Genomic DNA, 22,029 nt, shown 5'->3' with positions numbered 1-22,029 from the left:
AAGGGAAGGGAAGTCCAACCCAGCAGAAGAACTGGGCATGGAAAGGTCATTGGCTTATCCGAGACCACAGAGGAGCCGCCAAGAAGACCCCGCAGGTCCAGGTTGGGCTCTGAGAAGGAACCCGGCACACGACACTCAGGCAGGAAAGAGGGAGGACAAATGTCAACTGAAAAGTAGAACACCAGATTCTAGGACGCCAGGCATGAAAGGGCAGTGGGAACCATTTCCTTACTAAGAGGGGAGGGAAACCGATAATCAGTGACCGTGCAGGCAGAGGCTTTTCCGGACCTAATGTTTCTAAAATAGAGCCACGGTGGGAGCTGACGCAGGGACAGCAGTTCCGGAGGGCAGGGAGGGGGACCCACTCTCTGGAGGAAGAAAATAGGAATGACCTGGGTGAGTTTGGCCCCAGGAGGCCATGGGAACCCCTTCTGACCTGCCAGCCGAGGCCAGCCAAGCTCAGCAGCGGAGGTGTATGGGCCCCAATGTGCCTGTCCTCCTGCCAGTGCCTGCAGACGCTGAGCCATGGGCCCACCGGGACTTGGAGCAGGTTCCTCCCTGCTCTGCCCAGGGGCCCTGACGTGCGGCAGAGCCTGAGGTCACAGATATCGGGGATGGGCCTCCACCCTCCTCCCGCTCCAGGTCACCACAGAGCAGCTGCTGGGTGCCAAGGTGGAGCTGGCAGGTGGGAGAGCTGCTGCTGCCAAAGCGGAAGGTGTCTGAGCAAGCTGGGGCGGTGGGTGGGGCCAGGGGACAGTAGTGCTGAGTCATAGCCCTGCCCAGGCAGGCTGATGCTTGGCCTCTCCAGGGGGCAATGGACAGGCAGCTCTGGGTCAGTGGAAAGGCCAGGACCTCAGACTGACGATCCTCACACTGAGGGGGGCTGAGCACTCTAAGGAGCATCAGGCTGGGGGCGTGTGTGAGGGAAGACTCGGGGCCCGCACATGCCCTGGGTATGTGGTCTAACCCTGCCTGCTGGCCCTGGAATCTGGGCTGCCCTCTGCCTCTGGGGTTCTACCCGTGTCCCCCACCCCCGCCCCACAGCTGGCCATCTGAGTGGCCTCTGCCTAGACGCCAGACACAACTGTGCCTCTCTCTCCATTCAGTCCGGCTGCGGGCCTGCCTCCTCAGTGGGGCCAAACTCCCCTCCCTGGCTCACCCCTTTCTGATGGTCCGGGACTCAGTGTGGAGTGGGCTTTCCTTGGGTAGGGAGGAGACCACAGAGTGAGGGGCTTGGCTTCTTGTTTCCACCTCCCTCCAAGGAAGTGGGTGCCCTGTGACAAGCAGGCCCCGCCCTCCAGGCCAGGCCTTCTCCAGTCCTGTAAGCTGATAAGCCGTCTGCTCTCCCTGGCGACCCTCTGGCTTAGCCCGGCTTGGGCAGCAACACCTTGTGACCTGGACTCTGGGCTCTTTTCCTCTGGGGGGAGGGCCCAGGAGGGGCTGGTGTCACACAGCCTGGCTCTGCCCTGCTCTGCCCTGGCCCTTAACTCAGCTGTGACTGAGGACAGTAGTGGCCATGACTCTGTGCCAGGCCATGTGGGGCACACCTGGGGAGAGCCGCCACCTGATGTGGTGGGCATCCGGGATACAGAGCGCCAGAGTATGGAAAGGCCCCAGAGAGGAGGCAATTCCATACTCCCAGCCCCTGGCTCAGGGCTGTTACCCAGCATCTGTGATGGGAGTGGAGACTGGAGAGGGTCATATATGGGGGAAGGGGGCAGTGAGACATGAGGACGGGCTGATCCTGTCAGGCAGAGAGCAGGAACCAGGATCGGGGGCCTGGGGGCAGGGCAGGGAAGGAATAAGTGGTGTGTGTGCCCAAGTATCTGGCCTTGAGGCTGCGGGCAGCGGAGCAGCTTTCTGTCGAGGGGTCCCTGAATAGACTCTGGGTTTGGGGTTCACACCCTGCCAGCCTTTAGGTAATAGGCAAGTGAGTAGGTCAGTTAGGGAGACCTGGGAGGGGCCCTGATGGAGCAGAGCCCACCATGGCACACCTGCCGCTTCTTCCCAGTGTCCCCTCTCCCAGAATGGCCCCACTTCCAGCCTGCTGGCCAGACCCCAGGATGCCCTGAACCCTACCACCACTCTGTCGCCAGACACCGTCTACCATACAGCAGCCTGTGTGTTCTCCGCCCCAGCCCTTGTCCACGCTGCTGCCCTGTCACCTGGATAGCTGCACTCAGGAGTCCATCCTGTTTGATTCACATATAGGGCACTCCTCGCTCAAACCCTGGCTGGCATCCAGCTCTCTCAGACAAAAAGCTAGAGCTCTCACAGTGACCTTCTACTGCCAGCCCCTCATGTTTGACACCATCTACCCACCTTCCTTCCTGTCCCTCAGACTGGCCTAGCACATTTTCACCTTTGGAGCCGGCAGTTCCACTCCCCTCACCATCTGCTCTGTTACCTGTCAGGGAGCAGGCCCTGCCCACTTCATGGACCAGCAACCTTTACCACAGCACCCCCGACCCTACTCATGTGCAGCTTGGCTCCCTTCTCCATCATAGATCATTTGCTGCCTTTGATCTAATTCTCACCTCCCTCCACCTGTGTAAACTCAGGCATGGGTCTTTGCTTCATTCAGCAGTGCCCCCCGCCCCAGCCCAGGTGCCAGGCTCAAAGGCCCAGTTCCGCTAAATGGTAAGGAATACCGACTCCTCCCCTTGGCCCCTCTCATGCACCTCAGCCTGGCTCCACGCTGTGGCCCTCTGTATGTGGTATGTCCTCTGTTCCCCGCATGCCACAAGTACCCGCACACAGGCACGTGCACGCACTTACTCATTCCCACACATGTCCATGGACCTGCACACAGGCGCATGCCTAGACCAGTGCACGCGCACATACACAGTCCTGCGAACAGACACATACACATATGCCTGTGTGTGACCCCAGACACACACACACACACTCAACCACATGGTCATAACCATGCACCCACACAGTGGGTGCCCCTGACCAACCCTGCCTCCTCCTCTCACCTGTGACTTTCTCCTTTCTGTCCAGCCACTCTGACCTTCCTTCAGCTCCCCATTCACACCATGGTCTGTCTCTCCCCTTGCCCACAGGGCCTTGGCACATGACCTTCCTCTGCCTGGTACAGTCTTTCACTCACCCATTCCTCAGTAATTTCCAGCCAGACCCAGAAGCGCTGTGGTGAGGGGATTATGGGTATCAGGCACTGGGGACCCATGAGCAGTTATCGAACCAGGAAACAATGTGGTCATCCAGCCCTTGGTCCTTTTTCTCTGGGCTGACTGGGGAGTTTGAGGAGGCCCAGTAAAGCCCTGGATCAGACTGAGAGAGGACTGGCAGGAAGCTCACACAAAGGCAAAGAAGCCAAGCCTCAGAATGGGAATAAACTGAGGTCCCTTTTGGACCTTGGCACATACACTTGTTCACAGGCCTCCCCTCCCTGTATCTGTGCACAGCCCAGTTCCTGCCACCAGTTCCAAGGCATGGAGACTGATATGCCCTGGGACATAGCTGAGCCCTGCAGAGCTGTAGGAAGAATTCTGAGTGGGCCTTCTGCTTATTTGGTTCTGGTGACCTGAATGAAGAGGTGCCTCTAAAAGAGGGACCCACCTCAGATGTGACTGTTTGTGGCTGCCCCATGCAGATGGCAGAAGTTCCTGGACTTGGGCTGATGCACACAATCGCCTCCTGGCTGTGTTTCCTTCCCCTTTACTCCCACATTGCCTTGTGGCTGCACTGGTCAAGGACCACATGGCCAGCCCCAGGCTGCCTGCCCACTGCCCCCAAACTGCTCTCCTGATTCTCAGAAGCCCAGCTCTCGGCCTTGGGGTTGTGGAGCACATACCTCCCCAAAACGCAAGCCACACCTCCTTGGACAGGGCGGCTTTGCACTGAAGACCAGGTGGGCGAGTCTTTGTACCAGCTGGGGGCCATTAGTCAGGCATTCCAGTCTACAGAATGGATGATGTGGTCCCCAAGTGGCCCTCCACTGGTGGGGGGAAGCCAAGACCAGGCAGGGGGCCTGCCTCTTTCTCTTGTACCACGTGGCCTCCTCGCTCTTTTTATTTTTGGGGTAGCTTACCCACAAGACATTTTTTTTTTTGGTGTTAAAATAGACATAATATAAAACTTACCATTTTAGCCATTTTTAAGTTTGTAGTTCCATGGTTTTACATACATTAATAATGCTGTGCAACCATCTGTCTCTATGAACTTGACTACTCTAAGGACCTCCTAGACATGGAATGACATAGTATTTGTCCTTTTGTGACTGGCTTCTTTCACCAAGTGTGAAATCCTCAAGGGTCATCCCTGTTGTAGCAGGTGTCCTTCCTTTTTAAGGCTGAATAATATTCCTTTGTGTGTGCTTTACGTGTCCACTCATCTGTCAGCTGGCGCTGGGTTTGCTGCCACCTCTTAGCTGTCGTGGTTAGTGCTGCTGTGAACACAAGTGTACAAAAATCTCCCCAAGACCCTGATTTCCGTTCTCTTGGGTGTATACCCGAAGTGGAATTGCTGGTAATTCTATTTTTAGTTTTTTTGAGGAAGAACCACCCTCCTGTTTTCCGTAGCAGCTGTACCACTTTGTATTTCTACCAACAGTACGCAAGGGAGCCAATTTCTGTTCATCCTTTTCTTGTTGTTGTTGTTTTAAAAATATAGTACTCATCCTTCTGGGTACGTGGTGGTGTCTTACTGTGGTTTTGATCTCCACTGCTCCGACAGTCAATGATACCTAGCATCTTTTCATGCGCTTACTGGCCATGTGTTTATTTTCTTCGGAGAAATGTGCGTTCAAGTCCTTCACCCAATTTCCAGTCAGGTCATTTGTTCTGCTACTGAGGTTTACTTCTCTGTATATTATAGATATTAACCCTTTATTTTTTATTTATTTAATTTTTTTTAATTTATTTTATTTGCAGGTATTTCCTTCCAGCCTGTATTTGCCTTTTTACCTGTTGATAGTGCCTTTTTTGCACAAAATTTTGTAATTTTTATGCAGTCCAGTTTGTCTCTTTTTTCCTTTTGATGTCTATGACCTTCAGTGTCATATCCAAGAGACCATCGTCAAATGCAATGCAATGCAGCTCTTGACCTATGCTTTCTCCTCAGATTGCTATAGTTTTAGGTCTTACATTTAAGTATTTGATCCATTTTAAGTTATTTTTTGTATTTGGTGTTCGGTAAGGGCATCACCATTGTTCTAAGGAAACCCCAGCCTGGCAGGAGAAACCAGAGAAAGGGAGGGCACAGAGGAGAGAGGCACAGGCCACAGGTGGGGACAGGGTACCCTGCTGGTGGGGTGGCAGCCACGCATGAGCTGACCTGTGAAGATCAGGTGGGGTTCCGGTACAGGAGCAAGGCAAGGGGCCACTGAGGAGCATCAGCCCCAACTGACTGAGACAGCCCTCCAGAGGACAGCCCTATGCTCAGCCTGGCAGGCTCCTCAGGCCCAAGCTGCAAGGGGAGGGATTTGGGTTTGAGAAGAATCTGGCCACAGGGCAATCATGCATGGCACTGGGAGGATGTGGCCGATGTCTTGGTCCGTTTGGGTGTAACTCCACATGGAGGCAGGGGACTTTCCGGCACAACCCCAGGCCATGTCACCTCTTTGGGCTAGACCATTTCCTAAGAGTTAGGTCACTGCAGGGTGCCTTGAGGCATGTAGACTTGGTGCCTGGTTGATCCTTTTCTAGGTGGCAGCGAAAGCAGAGAATGGTGGTAGGAACCTGTCATTCCAGGTGTGACCTTTGTCCCTATCACTGACCAGCCCAGGGAGAACTGGCCACTTGGGGCCTGAGTAGACCTCAGCTTCTCAAACACAAGGAAAACAATAATGACAACATGGGGCACCACCAGCATGGCTGGCCTTGCCTTCAGGAGGGAGGGCACTGGCAGGGGAGTCCCCAGGCGCCCTGGGCAGCTGCAGGATTTTGGACTCCTTTCTACACCTAAGGGCCTGCTGGCTCATCAGCAGGGCCCAGGGAGAAGCCACCGGGTCCCTGTTCCACACTCTCATAGTCCAGGATGGAGAGAGGCAAGCCTGGGTGCCATGAGAGACAGGGCCTTGTTAATGCCCTGATACTTGTTTACAAACCTCTCTTAGAATAAAAGTTCATTCAAGAAGATCCAGGAAATAGGGTAAAATGCAAAGAAGAGGAAGAAAAAATAAAAAGACCCTTGTGATCCTACAACCTAGAACTCACTGCTGCTTGAATTCCTTCCCTGACCTCTGCTCACATGGCAAGTACATAGCGGCCATGTCCCCCACCCACAGTCCAGTGGGACTGTGGGTAAAGGGCAGAGTTCCTCAGCTTCTTCATGCCTAAGCCTCTCTCCTACCTGTGTTCACTGCGTGCCTGTGGTGTGCAGGATACTTCACGGCTCCCAGGCCCCAGGGGACGAGGGCTGAGCACACAGGCCATGCTTGGTTCTAAGGGACAATCACAGATGATGAGGACACTGGGGTACTTGCTGCCCCTGGCTGGGTTCCAGGCTCTGCATTGAATGCTCTACCCCTAAGAGATGCTCACGACTGGTGAGGGACAGGTTCTGTAATGTGGAGTCAAGTGCCCAGGCCACACAGCTGGGATGAGACTCATCATCCCGGAAGCACTGGGTGCATATGAAGGTTCGACTGAGGGGGAAAGGTAGCATGAGAGGTGCTTGTCGGCCCCCTGGCCATGGAGGCAGGTGGGTCCAGGGAAAGAACAGGCCTCAGGGCCTGCTTCAGAGCAGAACTGCTGGGCCTGACGGCACAGAGGCCAGCTGGGAGCATGGACAGTTGAGGAAACGAGATGAGGCCCCTGGCTCTCGGTCTGTTGGCCTTGGGTCCTTCCCATCCAGGGCCTGTCATGAGGCAGGTGGGGGCTTTAGAGGGGAGGGGTGAAGGCTGGCTACAGCAGAATGAGGAGGCTGCCAGAGACAGCCAGGCCAGGGCAGAGGTTGCAGGAAGGAGGCAAGAGTTGTGTGGGGCAGGCTGCCAGGTGGGGGCAGAGCCTGAGCTCTGGGTCTGCCCTGGTGGGGAGGGCCCTGGCCCAGCGGCTCATAGGTCATTGGGAGAGGCCTGGGAAGAGCTTGCAGCTGAGAGCTGAGAGCTGAGAGCTGGGTGCTGAGGTGCTGACACCCTGCCCAGGGTGTGAGCACAGCTGTTCCTTATTGACCATCAGTGTGGGAGCACAGACATGAAAGACACGGCCTGGGACCTTGGAGCCTGTGGACTGCCGCCTTGCCTTGCCTTGGACTCAGCAATTCCCAGTGCCCTCAGATATACTCTGTCCTGGCTTGCCTCCCACACCTGGCTGCTGCCCTGCACCCCGTAGCCCCTGCCACCCCAACTCAGCCCACCCTGCCCACGCCTCCCCTCCCCTCCCGCACTGCTACCTCACCCGCCAGGAGCCAGGCTTCTGTCCACCCTGTGGGCTCCCAGCCCGGGGCCTCTGCCTTGCTCTGCTCCTTGCCTATCTGCTTACACCAGGCCTGGCCAGCCTTCTCCTGGTGAATGTCCTGCCCTGAGAGAGAGCAGGAATGACCCAGCTCCCACAAGAGGTGCTGAGGGGGATTACCCAGTTACCCTGGCATGGGACCCCACCGTAAACCAAGGAGGAGCCGAGCCCCATTGATGCTGCAGCACATGTGGGTACAGCCCCTGCAACTACAGGAGAGAGTGAGGGAGGTGGGGGGAGGACATCACAGTAGGATCGTTGTATTGAATCCTAACAACCACCAGACCCAGGGACTGAGGCTCTGGGAGGGTAAGGTTGGCAGGGTCCAGTGGGCAGGGAAGGGCAGCAGGGCCCCGGGCTCACTCCCTCACTCCGAAAACCCTAAGGTTAAAGTCCTTGTATGGCTCTGGGCACGCTTTCCTCAAGCACCAGGCTCCAGGCACGCTGGCTCGCAGGAGGGGTGTGGGGCGTGGCTCCCAGGCACATTTGTTTCGCTGTGGGTTTGGGCACGACTCAGCAGAGGTCCGAAGAAGGGAGGGGGTTTGATTCACTGTTCTCTGGGCTGCTTCCTGACGAGGTCCGAGGTCTCCCTTTCCCACCCGGCTTGTGGTGGGAAGAGGCTCACCCTCTTCTCTGTGTTGGCAGGTGAAGGGCGGATGCCCAAGGCAGGGGGGCCGCAGGGAGCGCCCGCGGCACTGGTGGCTGGCCTTGCAGCCACGCTTAGCAGCCCCGCCGCAGCAACCGGCAGCCCGACGGCAGCAGCCTAGGCAGAGGCTAGAGTACAGCTTCCCACCGCCGGGAGGACAGGGAATGACTGCGGCCCATTGGGCCCCACGGTGGCCTGGGCAGGTGGAGTGGCCCTAGAGGGAGGGCCCGGCCACCTCCTCCCCCCAGGCGATCACCATGCCAGCTGGAGAAGAGGTGCTGGGGCAGGGGCTGCAGTGTGGCATGGCCTTGCCCCCCAACCCACGCTGAGCACTTCGAGGGCAGCAGGGCTCCGTCTGCTGGGCACACCCGGCCCGCATCTCAGCGTCCCCTGCTTGGTGGCGACAGGGAGAGGCACCCCGTCCCGTGCTCTGCATCTGGGCCCGCCGCTGCCGGACCATGGGATGTCGGCAAAGCTCAGAGGAGAAAGAGGCAGCGCGGCGGTCCCGGAGAATTGACCGCCATCTGCGCTCAGAGAGCCAACGGCAGCGCCGTGAGATCAAGCTGCTCCTGCTGGGCACCAGCAACTCCGGCAAGAGCACCATCGTGAAGCAGATGAAGATCATCCACAGTGGGGGCTTTAATCTGGAGGCCTGCAAGGAGTACAAGCCCCTCATCATCTACAACGCCATCGACTCGCTGACGCGCATCATCCGTGCCCTGGCTGCCCTCAAGATCGACTTCCACAACCCGGACCGTGCTTACGACGCCGTCCAGCTCTTCGCGCTCACGGGCCCCGCCGAGAGCAAGGGCGAGATCACCCCCGAGCTGCTGGGCGTCATGCGGCGGCTGTGGGCCGACCCCGGGGCGCAGGCCTGCTTTGGCCGGTCCAGCGAGTACCACCTGGAAGACAACGCCGCCTACTACCTGAACGACCTGGAGCGCATCGCCGCGCCCGACTACATCCCCACCGTCGAGGACATTCTGCGCTCCCGGGACATGACCACGGGCATCGTGGAGAACAAGTTCACCTTCAAGGAGCTCACCTTCAAGATGGTAGATGTGGGCGGGCAGAGGTCAGAGCGCAAAAAATGGATCCACTGTTTCGAGGGCGTCACAGCCATCATCTTCTGTGTGGAGCTTAGTGGCTATGACCTGAAGCTCTACGAGGACAACCAGACGGTGAGTGTGCCAGGCTTTTCCTCTACTTGTTGCTGCCACTGCTGGCTCCTTGGAAGTGGGTGGGCTTGAGGGTATGGGCCAGCACGGCCGGAGAGGCTGCAGTCAGAGGGGGAGCCGTGGTGACTGTGGTGAGGAACTGTCCGGGGAGCATGGTGTGGGGCATGGTGGCCATCATGGGCACTCAAGGACCTTGGGGTAGCGCCTACTATCAGCTCTCTCAGTGGCCACCCTAGCATGGACAGGTCCCACTCTGACCTCGGTGCCCTGGCAGGCCCTCAGTGCTCTGAATGCCCTCTGAATAATCACCATACCCTCAGGCTCCACCAGGTAGGGGTGCCCTCACCCAGCTGCTGACGAGGGGCTCAGAGACCCCAAGGTACCCAAGTGGCCTGACGTCAGTGCCACAAGAAAACCACACCCCATGCCTGAAATACTCAGGGCATGGAGGGCCACCCTCTGCTGAGTGGGGCCTGCTCCTCAGCTGCAAGGGCAAGTTGCTTGGAGCCCAGAGGAGGGGCCCTTGGACACCTGGGTGTCAAGGAAAGCTCACTGAGGAGGAGAAAGGGGAAGCTGGGCCCTGTGAGGAGCTTTGTTTCCCATGAGGTTGGGGGGCAGTCAGGTGCATTGGGGGAGTAACCCCGGAGGCTGGGAGGGAGGTTGACATCTCTGCCAGACAGGAGTGGGAACAGGGCCCAGGCCAGGCATTCAGGTGTCAGTCCATGTAGCAGTTCACTAAATGCACAGAACTTCTACCAATCCCAGGCACTGTGCTGGGTCCTGGGAACTGCAGCCACAGCCCCACAACCCCAAGTGGATCCTGGGAGCCTGGTGGTGACAGGGTTCAGAACTGTTTCTGAGGTTTAATCCCCAGGGGTTGGGTGGGTGTGGGGAGTCTGTCAGGCCCTCAGTCCTGGCTAAGGACTACTGTGTGGAGAAGGAGGTCAAAGGCAGGTGGTGGGTGGAGGCCCCAGAGAGTGGGGGCAGTGCAAGGAGGGGCCAAGGGGCAACGAGGGTTGGTGCTGAGCCAGTGGGGGCTCAAGGGGGAGCTGCTGGGCAGGAAAGGAAGCTAGACCACTGGCAAGGAGGGGGTGGCCACATGATGCAGGCTCAGCCCTCAACCAGAAGGTCACAAGGCACCATAGTGTCCTTGGGTGCCCAGGAGTGGTAGTAGGGGCTGAGCAGCTGGATAGCATGGGGGAGGCCTGAGCTGCCCCACCCAGGCTGCCCTGTGGAGGAAGCTTTGTGCCAGGCAGGAACACTGAGCAGAGACCTGGAATCTGCCCTTAAGAGGCCTTTGATCCTGGGGGTGAGAACCGTGGGGGCAAACAGGAGTCTGCAAGTAGCTGTAAGTGGTGTAGGACCGTGGGTGCCAGCAGCTTGGGGAGGTGGTGGGCTAGCAGGGGTTGGGGTGATGATGGTCATGGTGGGGGACCCACCATGCTGGGAAATGGGGGGCAGGGTCAGCCTCCAGGGTTCAAGGGACCAGGGCGATGACAAGGAAGGGGCTTGGTCCTTCACTCAGTCTTTTCTAAGGCAGGTGGTGGCTTTATGCTTTGGGTTCAGGCAGGAGTCTTACTTGAGCCTGCAGCCCCAAGAAAGCCCGTGGGTGGCTGCAGGCTGTGGCCACCGTGCTGGGTGTCTGAGCGCTTTTCTGGATGGAGAGGGGGTCTTTGGCTTTCGTCAGGTTTCCAAGGAAGTCCAGCCTCTTGAAGGAGGGGAAATAAACAGCTTCAGGTAGTCATGGAGATAGGAAGCAGGGCTCCCTTCATCTGCCCTGTGTGCATCCAGGGGTCTCTCCAGAGCTGTGCCAGACAGTGACAGGGTAAGGGGTCTGGGCTGAGGACACTGCATCCATGAGGCAGGGCAAGCCTGCAACTCCCTGTGGGCAGGGCGGCCTTGCCCCTAGCACTGTGCAGTTTCTAGGGGTTCTAGCTCCTCTTATTCTTCTTCTGCCTATACTCACTTCAGTGCCATGTGTGGTTCTGGGCATCCCAGATGATGGGCGAAGTCAGGCTCTTCGATGAGGCACTGCTCTGGGCAGACGGCTTGGGGCTAACCAGGCCAGGATGCAAGACCAGGGTCAGGTGCCCAGGTGAGGCCCTAGAACAGTGCCAAGGCAGGTCTGCCAGCCACACGGTGCTCCCGTGGTCAGCTCTCTGGGCTTCTGCCTGTTTCTGCTGTGTCCTGAGGCTGGTGACAGCCTGTGCTCTGGTGCCTTCCCGGGGCCTAGATCTCAGGGCTGCTTCATCTGTCATCTTCAGCACAAGCATGGCAGGTTCCTTCAGCACTGGGCCAGGCTCCCACACTGTCTGTTGGCAGGCTCTGTTGGCCAAGCCTGTGCCCACAGGTGTGGCAGGACATGGGAGGCAGGGGGATGCCTGGGCCCTAAGCTGGTCCTGTGTCTCATGGAGGGATTTGGCTATCATCTCTGCTCTCTGAGCCTGTCAACTAGGAAGCGGCCCAAGTGTCCTCCAAGATGGGCCCAAAGCCAGGCCTTCTGCCTGAGGCCTGACCGGGTCCGCCTGGCCCACCCCCTACCTCCTCACTGTCTCTCTCCTCTCTGCTCTGGCCTTCGTGGGCTTGTTTCACTCACATGCTCTACTGTCTCCAGCCTTAAGGGTATGACCACCCTGCCTCTGCCTGTCTCAGTCCTTCAGGTGTCATCTCAGGAATCACCTCTTTGAAAGGCCGTCCCTGACCCAGCGCCAGCACACCCCTCCATTGCAGCCTGTCATTACATATGGGTCCCCACTCATGTGCCGGTGAATGGCCGCACAGCTGGGCTGGGTGGACAGATGGCTGGACAGGCAGCAGGCCCTCACATCTCTAGCCTACTCCCGGCCCTGTCCCTGGGGGGCACATGACTAGCAGCACTGGGCAGGGATGGCAACCCCTGGCCTGGCTGGGGGCGTGGTTTCTGGAAGACCTGTATTTGCACCCTGTAGGCAGCCAGGCTCTGAAGCTGCTCAGGGAATTTTCTAAAGGGAGGGGCTAGTAGCCAGGCCTGTACCCCACCACTGCCACCACCCTGGTCTCCGCAGGCCTGGGGAGGTGCTTGTTCCCCAGAAAAGGAAATTCTTCATGAGAAACTCAAGCGAGGCTGGAAATTCACTGGATTCCAAATAGTTGTGACCTTTCATGCTCTACCAGCAGTATCTCAGGATGGAAAACAAACAGGCTGCCGAGGAAAGACAATAGCCCCTGTGGTTCCTCCAGCCGGCTGGCCGCCACGGTGGGCTGGCCGCCCAGGGGAGAGCCGGGCCAGGCAGAGAGCAGAGCCTGCCTCTGCCGGCGCCTGCAGGCAGCTCCTATCACCACCGCCGACCCGCCTCTCTGTGTCCCTGCCCTCCTCCTGTCAGCCAAGGCGAATGCAGCCATCGGGAACAGGACGGGGGTGCCCCCCATGCCTTCTTTGCAAGGGCCCACAAGTGTCCCTGGGCCCCAGCAAAGGCAAGGTAGCCAAGAACCAGCCGTGCTGTTTTTTGCAGAAGCTAAGGGAACCTGGGGGCCTGGTGCTACACTCTGGACGTGGCTCCTCAGAGGTCTTCTCTCCCCCTCGGCTCTTGAGTCCTCGTCTTCTCCCTGACAGCAGGCTGGCAGAGCCCCCCGCCCCCATGCCTGGCAAACAAGCCACAGCCACCACCACCACCTCCCCCCACCCCCCGCCCGCTGGCATCTACGTCAGCACGTTGCCAGGGGTAACGTCAGGATCTCTAGGCTCCTGGGCGTGGAGGGCTGTGGAGGGCTGCAGCAAGCACAGGACAGCACCTGGGCAGGGGAGGCAGATTCCGGGCTGTCCATGGACCACGGCAATGAGCAGATGCAAGGAGCCATGCCCAGCCTTCATAATAATTCCCCGCCCTGATCCTGGAAGGATTTAATGGGTCCTGGGCCCGCCTGGGGCCCCATCACCGCCTACAGCCCTGGCAGGCACCTAGGGGCTCTAGAGTCTGTGGTGGTCCTCTACTATCCCCCATGGGGCTCCCTCAGAGAGCACAGGAGGCTAGAGCACAGCCCAGGGGTCACCTGACTGATCCTGTGGGGTGGCAGCAGCTGTGCCTGTTGTCCTGGTCACGGGTCGGGGGACAGGTGGGGGTGCCCAGGCTTAGGACAGTCATGTTCCCTCCCTTAGCCACACCTGCTGCCTGGGGCCAAGCCAGTGCTCCCTGCCTCTGGCCCACCTTTTTGTGGCAACGCCAATTCCTGGCAGCTCTGCCTGCCTTCTGGGCCTGTCCCATGGCCTCTTCCAGGAGTAAAGAAAGATAGGGCTTTAAACTCAGAGACTCGGCCATTGCCCCACTCAGGCACAGAGGCATGCTGGCTAGCCACCCATCCCACTGTGACAGCCCCAAGAGGCTGTGTGCCCCAGGCCCTGCTCCTGCCCCTTTAGTACCCCACCAGGTGGGGCCCCAGCACCCTGCTGCAAACCCCTGGAAGGCACAGGAGGTTGGGCACCTGCCCCCCAACCTCTACCCCTGCAGATCTGCTAGTGGACTCTGCAGCTGCTTAAAGGTAGACGATTCTTCAGAAAAGACAGATGAAAAGGTCCAAGTATAAAGTATCAAAGTGTTCCCATGTGAAAACCCACAGGGAGCTCACTAGTTGCCCATTTTCTGGTGGAGCTGTTGGTGTTCCCGGCCCTGTAAGGGGCCTGTTGTGCACCTGCTATGTACCTGCTCTGCAGATGCAAGGCCTGGACTAGAGGCCAGACACTGAGGTGAACCCAACTTTCCCAACGGCACAAGGAGCTAGGTTTTTGAGGGGGGTGGGGCAAACATGCTGCATGGTTGTGGTGTCATCTCTACAAACCTTATGCTGCCCTGGGACACCTGTCCCCTCCTTCAGAACCTGGCAGTTCCCAGGGGTGTCCCCTGCTTTGCTTTCATGCAGGACCAACTGTGGCCACAGCATGGTGTGGCCTGGGCCACAGCGAGGCTCTGGGGGAGGCATGGTGTCCCTACTGCTTATCCAACAGATACCTGACTGACATGTGTTGAGGAGGGTCCCTGGGATTATGGGTAGGACACAAGGACACGCCCCTTAGGGCATCAAGTTCTGCAGCTGGCAGGTGCTACATAACCAGACTCCAGACTGTGATTATAACCTCTGCCCAGCCCTGGGCAGTGGCCCCTCCTCATCCTGGGACTCTCAGATCCCAGGGGAGCTGACCTCAGTACAGTTCCCAGCCCCACCACCCCATGAGGCCAGGCCCAAAGCCCCATCATCCTCCTAGTCTCTATGGCATGTGCTGTGGGCACAGAGCTAGCACACAGTGGTGCTTACCAGACTGGACTGGGCAGGAAGCATGCAGGCGGGGGAAGAGCCAGAGGTCAGGGCCATCTTCTGGGTGTGCACCTGCTGGGACACTCAGCCCTTCTGGGAAGCCCCTGAAAGGGCCGGACCCTAAGTGGGGGTCATGTGCAGTGTGCCTCAGAGGAGAGGGCTGCTCAAGCCTGTCCTACAAACTGTCCCCGCACCCTAGCACTGCTTTGTCATTCAGCCCTAAAGGGAGCTTGGTGGTGGCGTGGTGTCATGAAATGACATGTTGAAGGTGATACGGTGGATTGCAGTAAGACAGGCTTTTATCTATGGTTAGCAGAGCTGGTGATCACAGAGCTGGGCCAAAGGAGGTGATTAGAATGGGCAACAACCAGATGTGGGTGATACCCCAGCTTAGTTTTGTCCTTTAGTGTCCTAACCAGCCACCTTTGCAAATGGGGAAAATGGGGCCTAGAGATCATATATTGTGTGTCCCAGGCCTGAATCTGGCTCTCAGGGGATGGGGAGCTGGCACTGCTCCCTCAGGGATTCTCCCACATCCTGTAGGTACAGGGGTGCTCCAGGGAGAGCCTAAGGGGGTGGACTGCCTTCCCCTCCTTGGGCTCAGGAGACTTGAGTCACGGTTGGCACTGCCCCCCCACACCCCATCAGTGGCAGGACCACAGGCAGTCCAAGCAGAGTACACCCCCACTCTGCCTCCTGCTCCTGACCCAGTCAAGGACATAGATCCAGGAATTGTGCCATGGGGACTTGGGTCTGTGCTGGGAAGGCATGCCATCGACCCACATAGAGGCCGCCGGCTTTCCCCCCACATACCCCCCACCACAGCACGGATCTCCCTGAGTCTCTCCTTCCGATCTCATGGTGTGCCAGGGCCACATCCAGTTTGTTGCAACCTCTGCAAATCGCAGATGATCCTGGGATATCAGGGACCTCCTGGACCAGAGCCAGGAGGCAGGCCCTGGCTGGCAAAGGGGTGAGGGTTCCTTGGAATGGACAGTCCCAGGTACAGATCTGAGCTGCTTTGCTGAGGCAAAGGCATTAAGAGGGTCAGGCCATGACAGTGCAGGTACAGGCGGGCACGGGGCTTGGCTGGCCACACACTTTCCCCAGCGGCATCCCCTTTACAGCGTAGACCAGCTCTTTCTCTCTGTGGTTGGCTGCAAGGGGGACGGGCACATATGTACTCACAAATGGGTTGCTGTCAGCTCAGAGGTGCTGTCGGTACTTGTGAACAGTCCCCGCCCCCCAACTCCATGTGGGCTCCTCGGGCCCTGCGCCCGTCCAAGGTCCTTTGTTCTGTGGCCCAGCCCTTCTCCTAGCACTAACAGGGCGAAGGCCACCTGGTTCTCACCTCAACGGACCCTGGCTGTGAGCCCATTGCCCCAACTCAGTGAGTGGCCAGTGGCAATGGGTACTCGCTTCCCCAGGGCCCTGGGCTTGGTGTGAGTTCCCATGGGGTGTCGGCTCCAGCCTGCAATAAGCAAGGGCAGAGTGGAGAGAGGGCAGAGAAGGCAGTGGCCATCAGCCATCACTCCCCCACAGCACAGCCTGATGCCTAGATGTGACCCCTAGCACTTGCCAACCAATTGTTCAGTTCCTCTGGCTGAGACCTCCTTCCCTCTCTTCCCAGGGAGACGTGAGGCCACTGAGGCCATTGTCAATAGCAGTTTCCTCTGTTTGCCTTCCCTGTTGCACTGGAAGCTTCCAAGGGCTCCCATTTCCCTGTCTACCTCTATGCTTAACTCCTTGCCCTGAGTAAGTCCTCCATCAGATATCTGCCAAACAGAAGGATGAGGCCATGCCCTGGGCTCAGGCCCACCTGCTGCTCAGTGTGACCAGCCCCTCCACTCCCGCTCCACACTGCATAGGGGAGCTTCAGGATCCTAATACTGCCTTTCCGTTTAGCCCTACCTCCTCATCCTTGTGGACGCAGCACTGCCTGGAGCATCTCAGCCACCCTTCCATGGTAGTCACCTCCTGCTGTGTCACTAGAGACCCCTTCCTCCCCAGGCATAGGCTGTCACTAAGCACAGCTGGGACATCATCCCCGTCGCTCACCTCTTCCCCCACAACAGACTTTGCCACGCACTTTGGCAGAATCTGCATGGGGATGTCCACAGTGTTCCTTGGATCTCTGAGCCTGGTGGCCCTCCCCAAACAGGAAGTCAACCAGCTCAGGCTCAAGTGTGGGCCTCCCTCAGAGACAAGCTGGGGTCCGCCTCTTGCCCTAGCGCTGACAAGCCTGGGGGGAGGGGAGCAGGCAGGTGCTCTCTGCACTGTGCTGGCAGAGCCAGCCCCCCACCTGCCTACGGGGTTGCCGAAAGCCAGGTGAGCAGCAGCGGCAGAGCCTCCCTGTCTGCACGCCAGCCGCCAGCCGGCTGGAGGGCTGGAGCTGGCCAGTACCAGCTCCCAAGTGCCAGGTTTTCAAGTTTTAGGAACTCTGTGAGCTGGTTGCCATCGTGTTGGTGGCTTAAACTCATCCAGGAGAGAGTATTCACATGATAGAAATTGGCAAATGCTACAAATCAGCCCCCTCCTGGCTGGCTGTTAAACATTCGGCACCCTATTGCAGCCAGTGACCCCAAACCCTAGCCAGGAGGGCCTGTGCCGGGGCAGGCTCACTGAGAGGTGAATTACAGCATTCGCTGTCTGCATCTTTCTGGAGAGCTGGGAAGTGTCCCTCTTTCTCAGACTCAGCAGTTCCCTGCTCTGGCCCTGTGACCGCAGGTGTGATTTTCTGTTCACATTCATCCCATTGGAGAACAGTGATTGGCCAGAGTGGCTCCACACTCGTCGTGGGTCCTCCCTCCCACTCTCCCCAAGCAGATTTACGAGAAGCCTTTCTACACAGGGAAGCAGACTCAGAGCTGGGTAGTTTTGCTTTCTCTCTGTCAGCACGTTGGCAGACTAACATGAGACCATCGGCTCAAGCTCGGGCCCGTCCTGTGTTCTTCTCCACCTGAGAGGACAGGCCCTTAGGGTACTCATTCAGGAAGCATTTCTCACACACCTCCTGTGTGCAGCGAGCTCACCATCTAGGCACAGAAATGATTATGTCCCCTCCTCCCGTGCGGTCAGATGAGATCGGCCTCACGCAGCCCCAAAGGGCTGGAGTGACTCTGCCAGCACCCACTGGCCCCATGCTCGCTGTAGCCAGCTTCAAGGCACCCCTGTGAAGCAGCTGTCTGGAAGGGCCTGCTCTGCCCCGGAGACCAACTTGCAGGAGAGAAGGGGGGGCCCAAGCATCAGGGGCCTGAGTGGATTAGGATGTAGGTGGGAGTATGTAAGCGCTCAATGTAAGCAGGGGGAGAGCAGGGTGTGGAGAGCTAGGGCCCCAGCTGCCCTGCCGAAGGGGCAAGATTCCAGGAGCTGCATCCTATCCTTGGCAGTCTACGGTGGACATTGGTGCCCGCATACCTGGGGACAGCAGAACTGGGGTTCGCTGGGGCAGCTGCATCTCCTGCCATCTGTACACCTCCCCCTCTGCCACCTGATCTGCTCTGGAGGGTGCCCCTTCCACTGAGCAGAACATCTCCATTCTATGCTCACTGGGAGCTGCACGGTGGAACTTGCCCACCTGCATCCCACCCGGCCACCCAGCCAGTGGGGTAGTTAATTTCCCCTGCACTTTAGTTCTTTACACACACATCGAAACAGGCCTGGGTTTTAAGATACAGGTTATTATTGTTTTAAGGGATTTCTATAATCCGAGAACTGAAAAACAGCTTGCCCACTTACCAAGAACAGAGTGCAGGGAGGAGACTAAGAGCAGTGGGGGGCCAAGCTGACTTGGGGACCCTCATTAACTGGCATAGATGGGGACGTTGGAGGTCTGCCATCCAGGGGAGTCCCACAACTGCCCTGAAAAGCACCAGAAATGGGCCTGTGCTAACCAGTTCCAGGTGGGACTCCTCTTTGCCCATCTATAGGATGCCCAAGGTCCCACCAGCTTTGACGGTCTAGAGTTTCTGGGAAGATGAGAGTAACCATCAACTGGGGGGAGGGGTGGGCTATGGGCATCTGAGGGGGACACTGAGGACAGAGCAGAGCGAAACGCACCCCTACTCCCTGTGCATGGCTCTCGACTGGACACGTGTCCTCAGGCCCTGAAATCAAGCTCTGGCTGGCCCGTGAGCCCAGGCTACAGCTCCCCCTAATCCTGCCTTCCTCACCCACAGCTGGCATCTCCCTGGCTCATGCACTTTCTCTAATTTCGTTAATAAAATCACAGTCAGCCAAAGGCCCTGGGCTGACCAAGGCAACCTTTAGTCTTGGATGGCTTCCCACCCCTGGGCCAGCAGGAAAGGCACTAAGGGGAGACTTCTACTCCAAGGCTCTTTATTCAGTATCCATCAGGCTCCCAGGCACACCCCCTGTGGCTCCTCTTTCAGCCTTGACTGCCCAAGGACAGGACCCCAGGCGACGAGAGGGAGCAGTACCTGGCCACATGGGACCCCTGGTCCTGTGCAGCCTCCACTTGGATGATCGGATCCAGTGTTGGCTTCCTCATCTGTAAAGTGGGGCAGTCCCTCAGCTCAAGGACAAGACATGGTTTTGATGATCTCTGCCTTTACCTGTGCCTGTGCTTGGTGCCCACAGGGCCTGGAACTGTGGGGCTAGTGCTCTGATGGAAGAGAATACAGGTGTTGGGAGTTTAGACCCAGGGAGGATCAGCAGGACAGGGAACCTCTCCCAGACCCCATGGCCTCCCCTGTGACCCTGCCTGGTGTGGGTGACGGGGAAGGTGGTATGGGAGTCAGCACAAGCCTAAGAGGAACGTGGTACCCTCCTGCCATTTCATTTTCCTCAAGCCCAAGAGGAACGTGGTACCCTCCTGCCATTTCATTTTCCTCTCACAGGAGATAGCCATGAGCTCCCCCTGGCCTAGCATGTGGGCTGAGCCTGCACACAGCTAAGGTCCCCCAAGGCCAAGGTCAGCCTACCACAGAGCAGGCTGGGGCCATTGCTGGCCTGAGCTGAGACTGATTCCCCAGGGTGGTCTGTTCCCCAGGGAGCCTATTGATAGCCATACTGCCCACTGCACCACCCCCCCCAGTCCCACACATACCTCACAGGGCCAGGCTGTAAGTGCCCTGCAGGCTATGATGTGACATCGCAGAGCACAGGCAGTGCTGGACAGGGCTCTCATGGTCTGCTCTGACACTCAGACACTCTAGCTTTTTGTAGCCCAGCTGACCAGGGGACCTGGCATGGGGCTCTCAGAGCAAAGGCACTGTGGCACTGCCAGGCCTGGGCCAGACACGTTCCTCCCAGGAGGCATTCCAGTCCCCCAGCTACAGTGGTGTGGGGAGGGCAGGAGGTCTCTTCTGGCCAGCAAGGAACCTGTGGAGGTTGGAGGCCTGGTGATCTCCGGAGCTGTCCCACTGTGTGAGTCCAGCCTGTAGGCAGTGAGGCCATGACTGATCAGCTGGCCTCTGGCACACCCTCCCCCCAAATCTTGTTCCTGCTCTCACCTAGCACTCTGTCTGCAGGCATAGCTGCTGGGGCTCTGTAGTCCCACAACCCAGACTGTCCTGCCCACCTGTGGCCCAGCCTGGGCATCACCCTGAGCCACCCCATGCTCTCCCCCAACACTGCCTATCTGGGATGATGCGCTGGCACAGCCCTAGTGAAGCAGGTAGGGACAGGAAAAGGTGGTCAAGGCGTTTGGGGGCCCATGCAGGAGGCAGTGATTCCTGAGCCACACATCCTGAAGCCCAAGGCTTTCTCCCAAGTGAAGACAAGGGCTTGAGGCCAGAAATGGGGCCCTTCCCACTTTGTCTCACCTCCTAGCCTTGCCTGTGAACAGGCTGAGAGGCTGGGACAGAGCTGGCCAGAGCGAGCACCAAGAAAGCACTGCCTGCTGCTGAGAACCTAGCAAGGTATGGGGTGTGTCGATGACAGTACCAGCATCCAGGGCAGGATAAAGCCAGCAGCCACCGCCTTGGGCAAATGCAGTGATGGGCACTGGGCCAGCAACAGCCACTCCCAGGCTGGAGGTCCCTGTCGTGGCAGTGCCTGGGATCCATGGAGGGTCCCACAACCTGCAGAATTCCCTAAATCATGTCCCGATTGTGTGGCTGCACCAATATGCACATGGCAGTCCTTCCTTGGGAGAGGTTCTGCCACTGATCAGATTCTCACTGGAGATGACACCCCAGAAGATTGAACTAGCCTCCTTCGCCCCCTGCAGATGGAAAAGTCAGGGTCAGGGCACTAATGGCCCATAGACAAAGGTTCCTCTTTAAGATAGCTCTACCCTCCCTGTCCCCAGCTTCCCATGTCCCTGCAAGAACTGGCTGCCACCGCTTTCAGCAGCCTTTGCTCCTGGAGGTGTTGCCGAGGGCTATGCCCAGGAGTACAGAAGCCTGCTCCTTGCTGAACAGGGTCAGGCTAGTGGGTTCTGGGGTGGGGGGGTCCCCTGGAGCTGAAAACATGGACAGTTTTTTGCACCGCCATTTCCTCCCTCGGTGACAGTGATGGTCTGCAAGCCCCGGGCCAGGCCTGTAATCTGTGTTGCCAGCTTCCAGTCTGCACGCACCTGTGTCCTGCTGTTTGCTAATTTCCCGTCAGTGACTGACAGCAGGGGGACTTGGATCAAGCTGGCAAGTTTTAACATAAAAACAAATAGGAAAAAAAAACAAAAACAAAAAAAAACAAATAGGAAACAGTTCTCATTTCAGCCGAAGTAGAAACGGACTAGGGCTCTGAGAGAAGCATTCCTCCCTGAGGCAGTGGATTGTGGGTGGGGGTTAAGGTGAGGGCAGGCGGGGCCACAGCCTAGACTCCATCCAACACTGCCAGTGGCCTGCTGGGTGGCCCAGAGGCACCTGCCCTCTCTGGGCCTGGACATGAATTGGGGGAGCAGCACATGGGATCTCCAGGGCCTTTCAGAGCAGATGCCTCCATGTTGTCCTGAGAATTTGCTGCCCCAAATACCTAAGCTACCTTCTCAAGTGACAGGATGCTCCCCACCCATGTGGCACTAACCCCAGGGCTCTGCCTCCCCAGGGCTATGTGGATGCTTGTGGGAGTAGGATAGTCCTTTCCATCTCTAAGATCCTATACATCATTGATTCTAAGGTGCAGTGAAACCAGAAAGCAAAACTAAGCGAGGTGTGTATTTGGGGTGCCAGTGTCCTGGTTGGCCGACACAGACTTCTGGGGGTACAGCTTAGTCAGCTGGGGCCCCAGGGCTGTTGTGTGGCCTGGGCTGCCCAGGTCCAGGCCCCTTGTCCCTTGCACAGCTCCTGAGGAGTCCAGGCAGTGCATAGGGCTGAAGCACAGCATCAGCTCAGAGCTCGGATGGCTGTGTGGGCCGTGGCTGGCCACAAGTAGAAGGTGAGCTGGAGTGACCACACTTGTACTGAGGCGCCCTGGCTCTCAGCCCTGTGCCAGGTACAGTGGGAGAGTCGGTGGTAACCAGGCCTCAGCCCTTCCTCTCCAGGGGCTGACATCCAGGTTGGGAAGACGAGGGAGGGCAGAGGACAGAGACTAGACC

At 58.1% G+C, this 22,029-nt stretch overlaps 2 protein-coding genes across 2 annotated transcripts in view; one reads left to right on the top strand and one right to left on the bottom strand.

Annotated features, from left to right (window-relative positions):
* The window catches only part of RSPH14 (radial spoke head 14 homolog), a gene marked incomplete at both ends in the record, with an annotated part of 74,839 nt that overhangs the window by 24,235 nt on the left and 28,575 nt on the right, over nt 1–22,029 (bottom strand). The window lies entirely within an intron of this gene.
* Nucleotides 8,523–22,029, top strand: part of GNAZ (G protein subunit alpha z) — a gene marked incomplete at both ends in the record, with an annotated part of 28,632 nt that continues 15,125 nt past the window's right edge. Inside the window, one exon of the mRNA XM_080821842.1 lies at nt 8,523–9,245. Coding sequence (XP_080677968.1) covers nt 8,523–9,245 — 723 coding nt within the window. The remainder of the gene's footprint in view (nt 9,246–22,029) is intronic.

Source organism: Martes martes (assembly GCF_963455335.1).
Source record: "Martes martes genome assembly, chromosome: 13".
NCBI classification, from domain to species: Eukaryota; Metazoa; Chordata; class Mammalia; order Carnivora; family Mustelidae; genus Martes; species Martes martes.
Note: the sequence above shows the minus strand (reverse complement) of the source record. Positions and strands in the feature narration are given on the sequence as shown.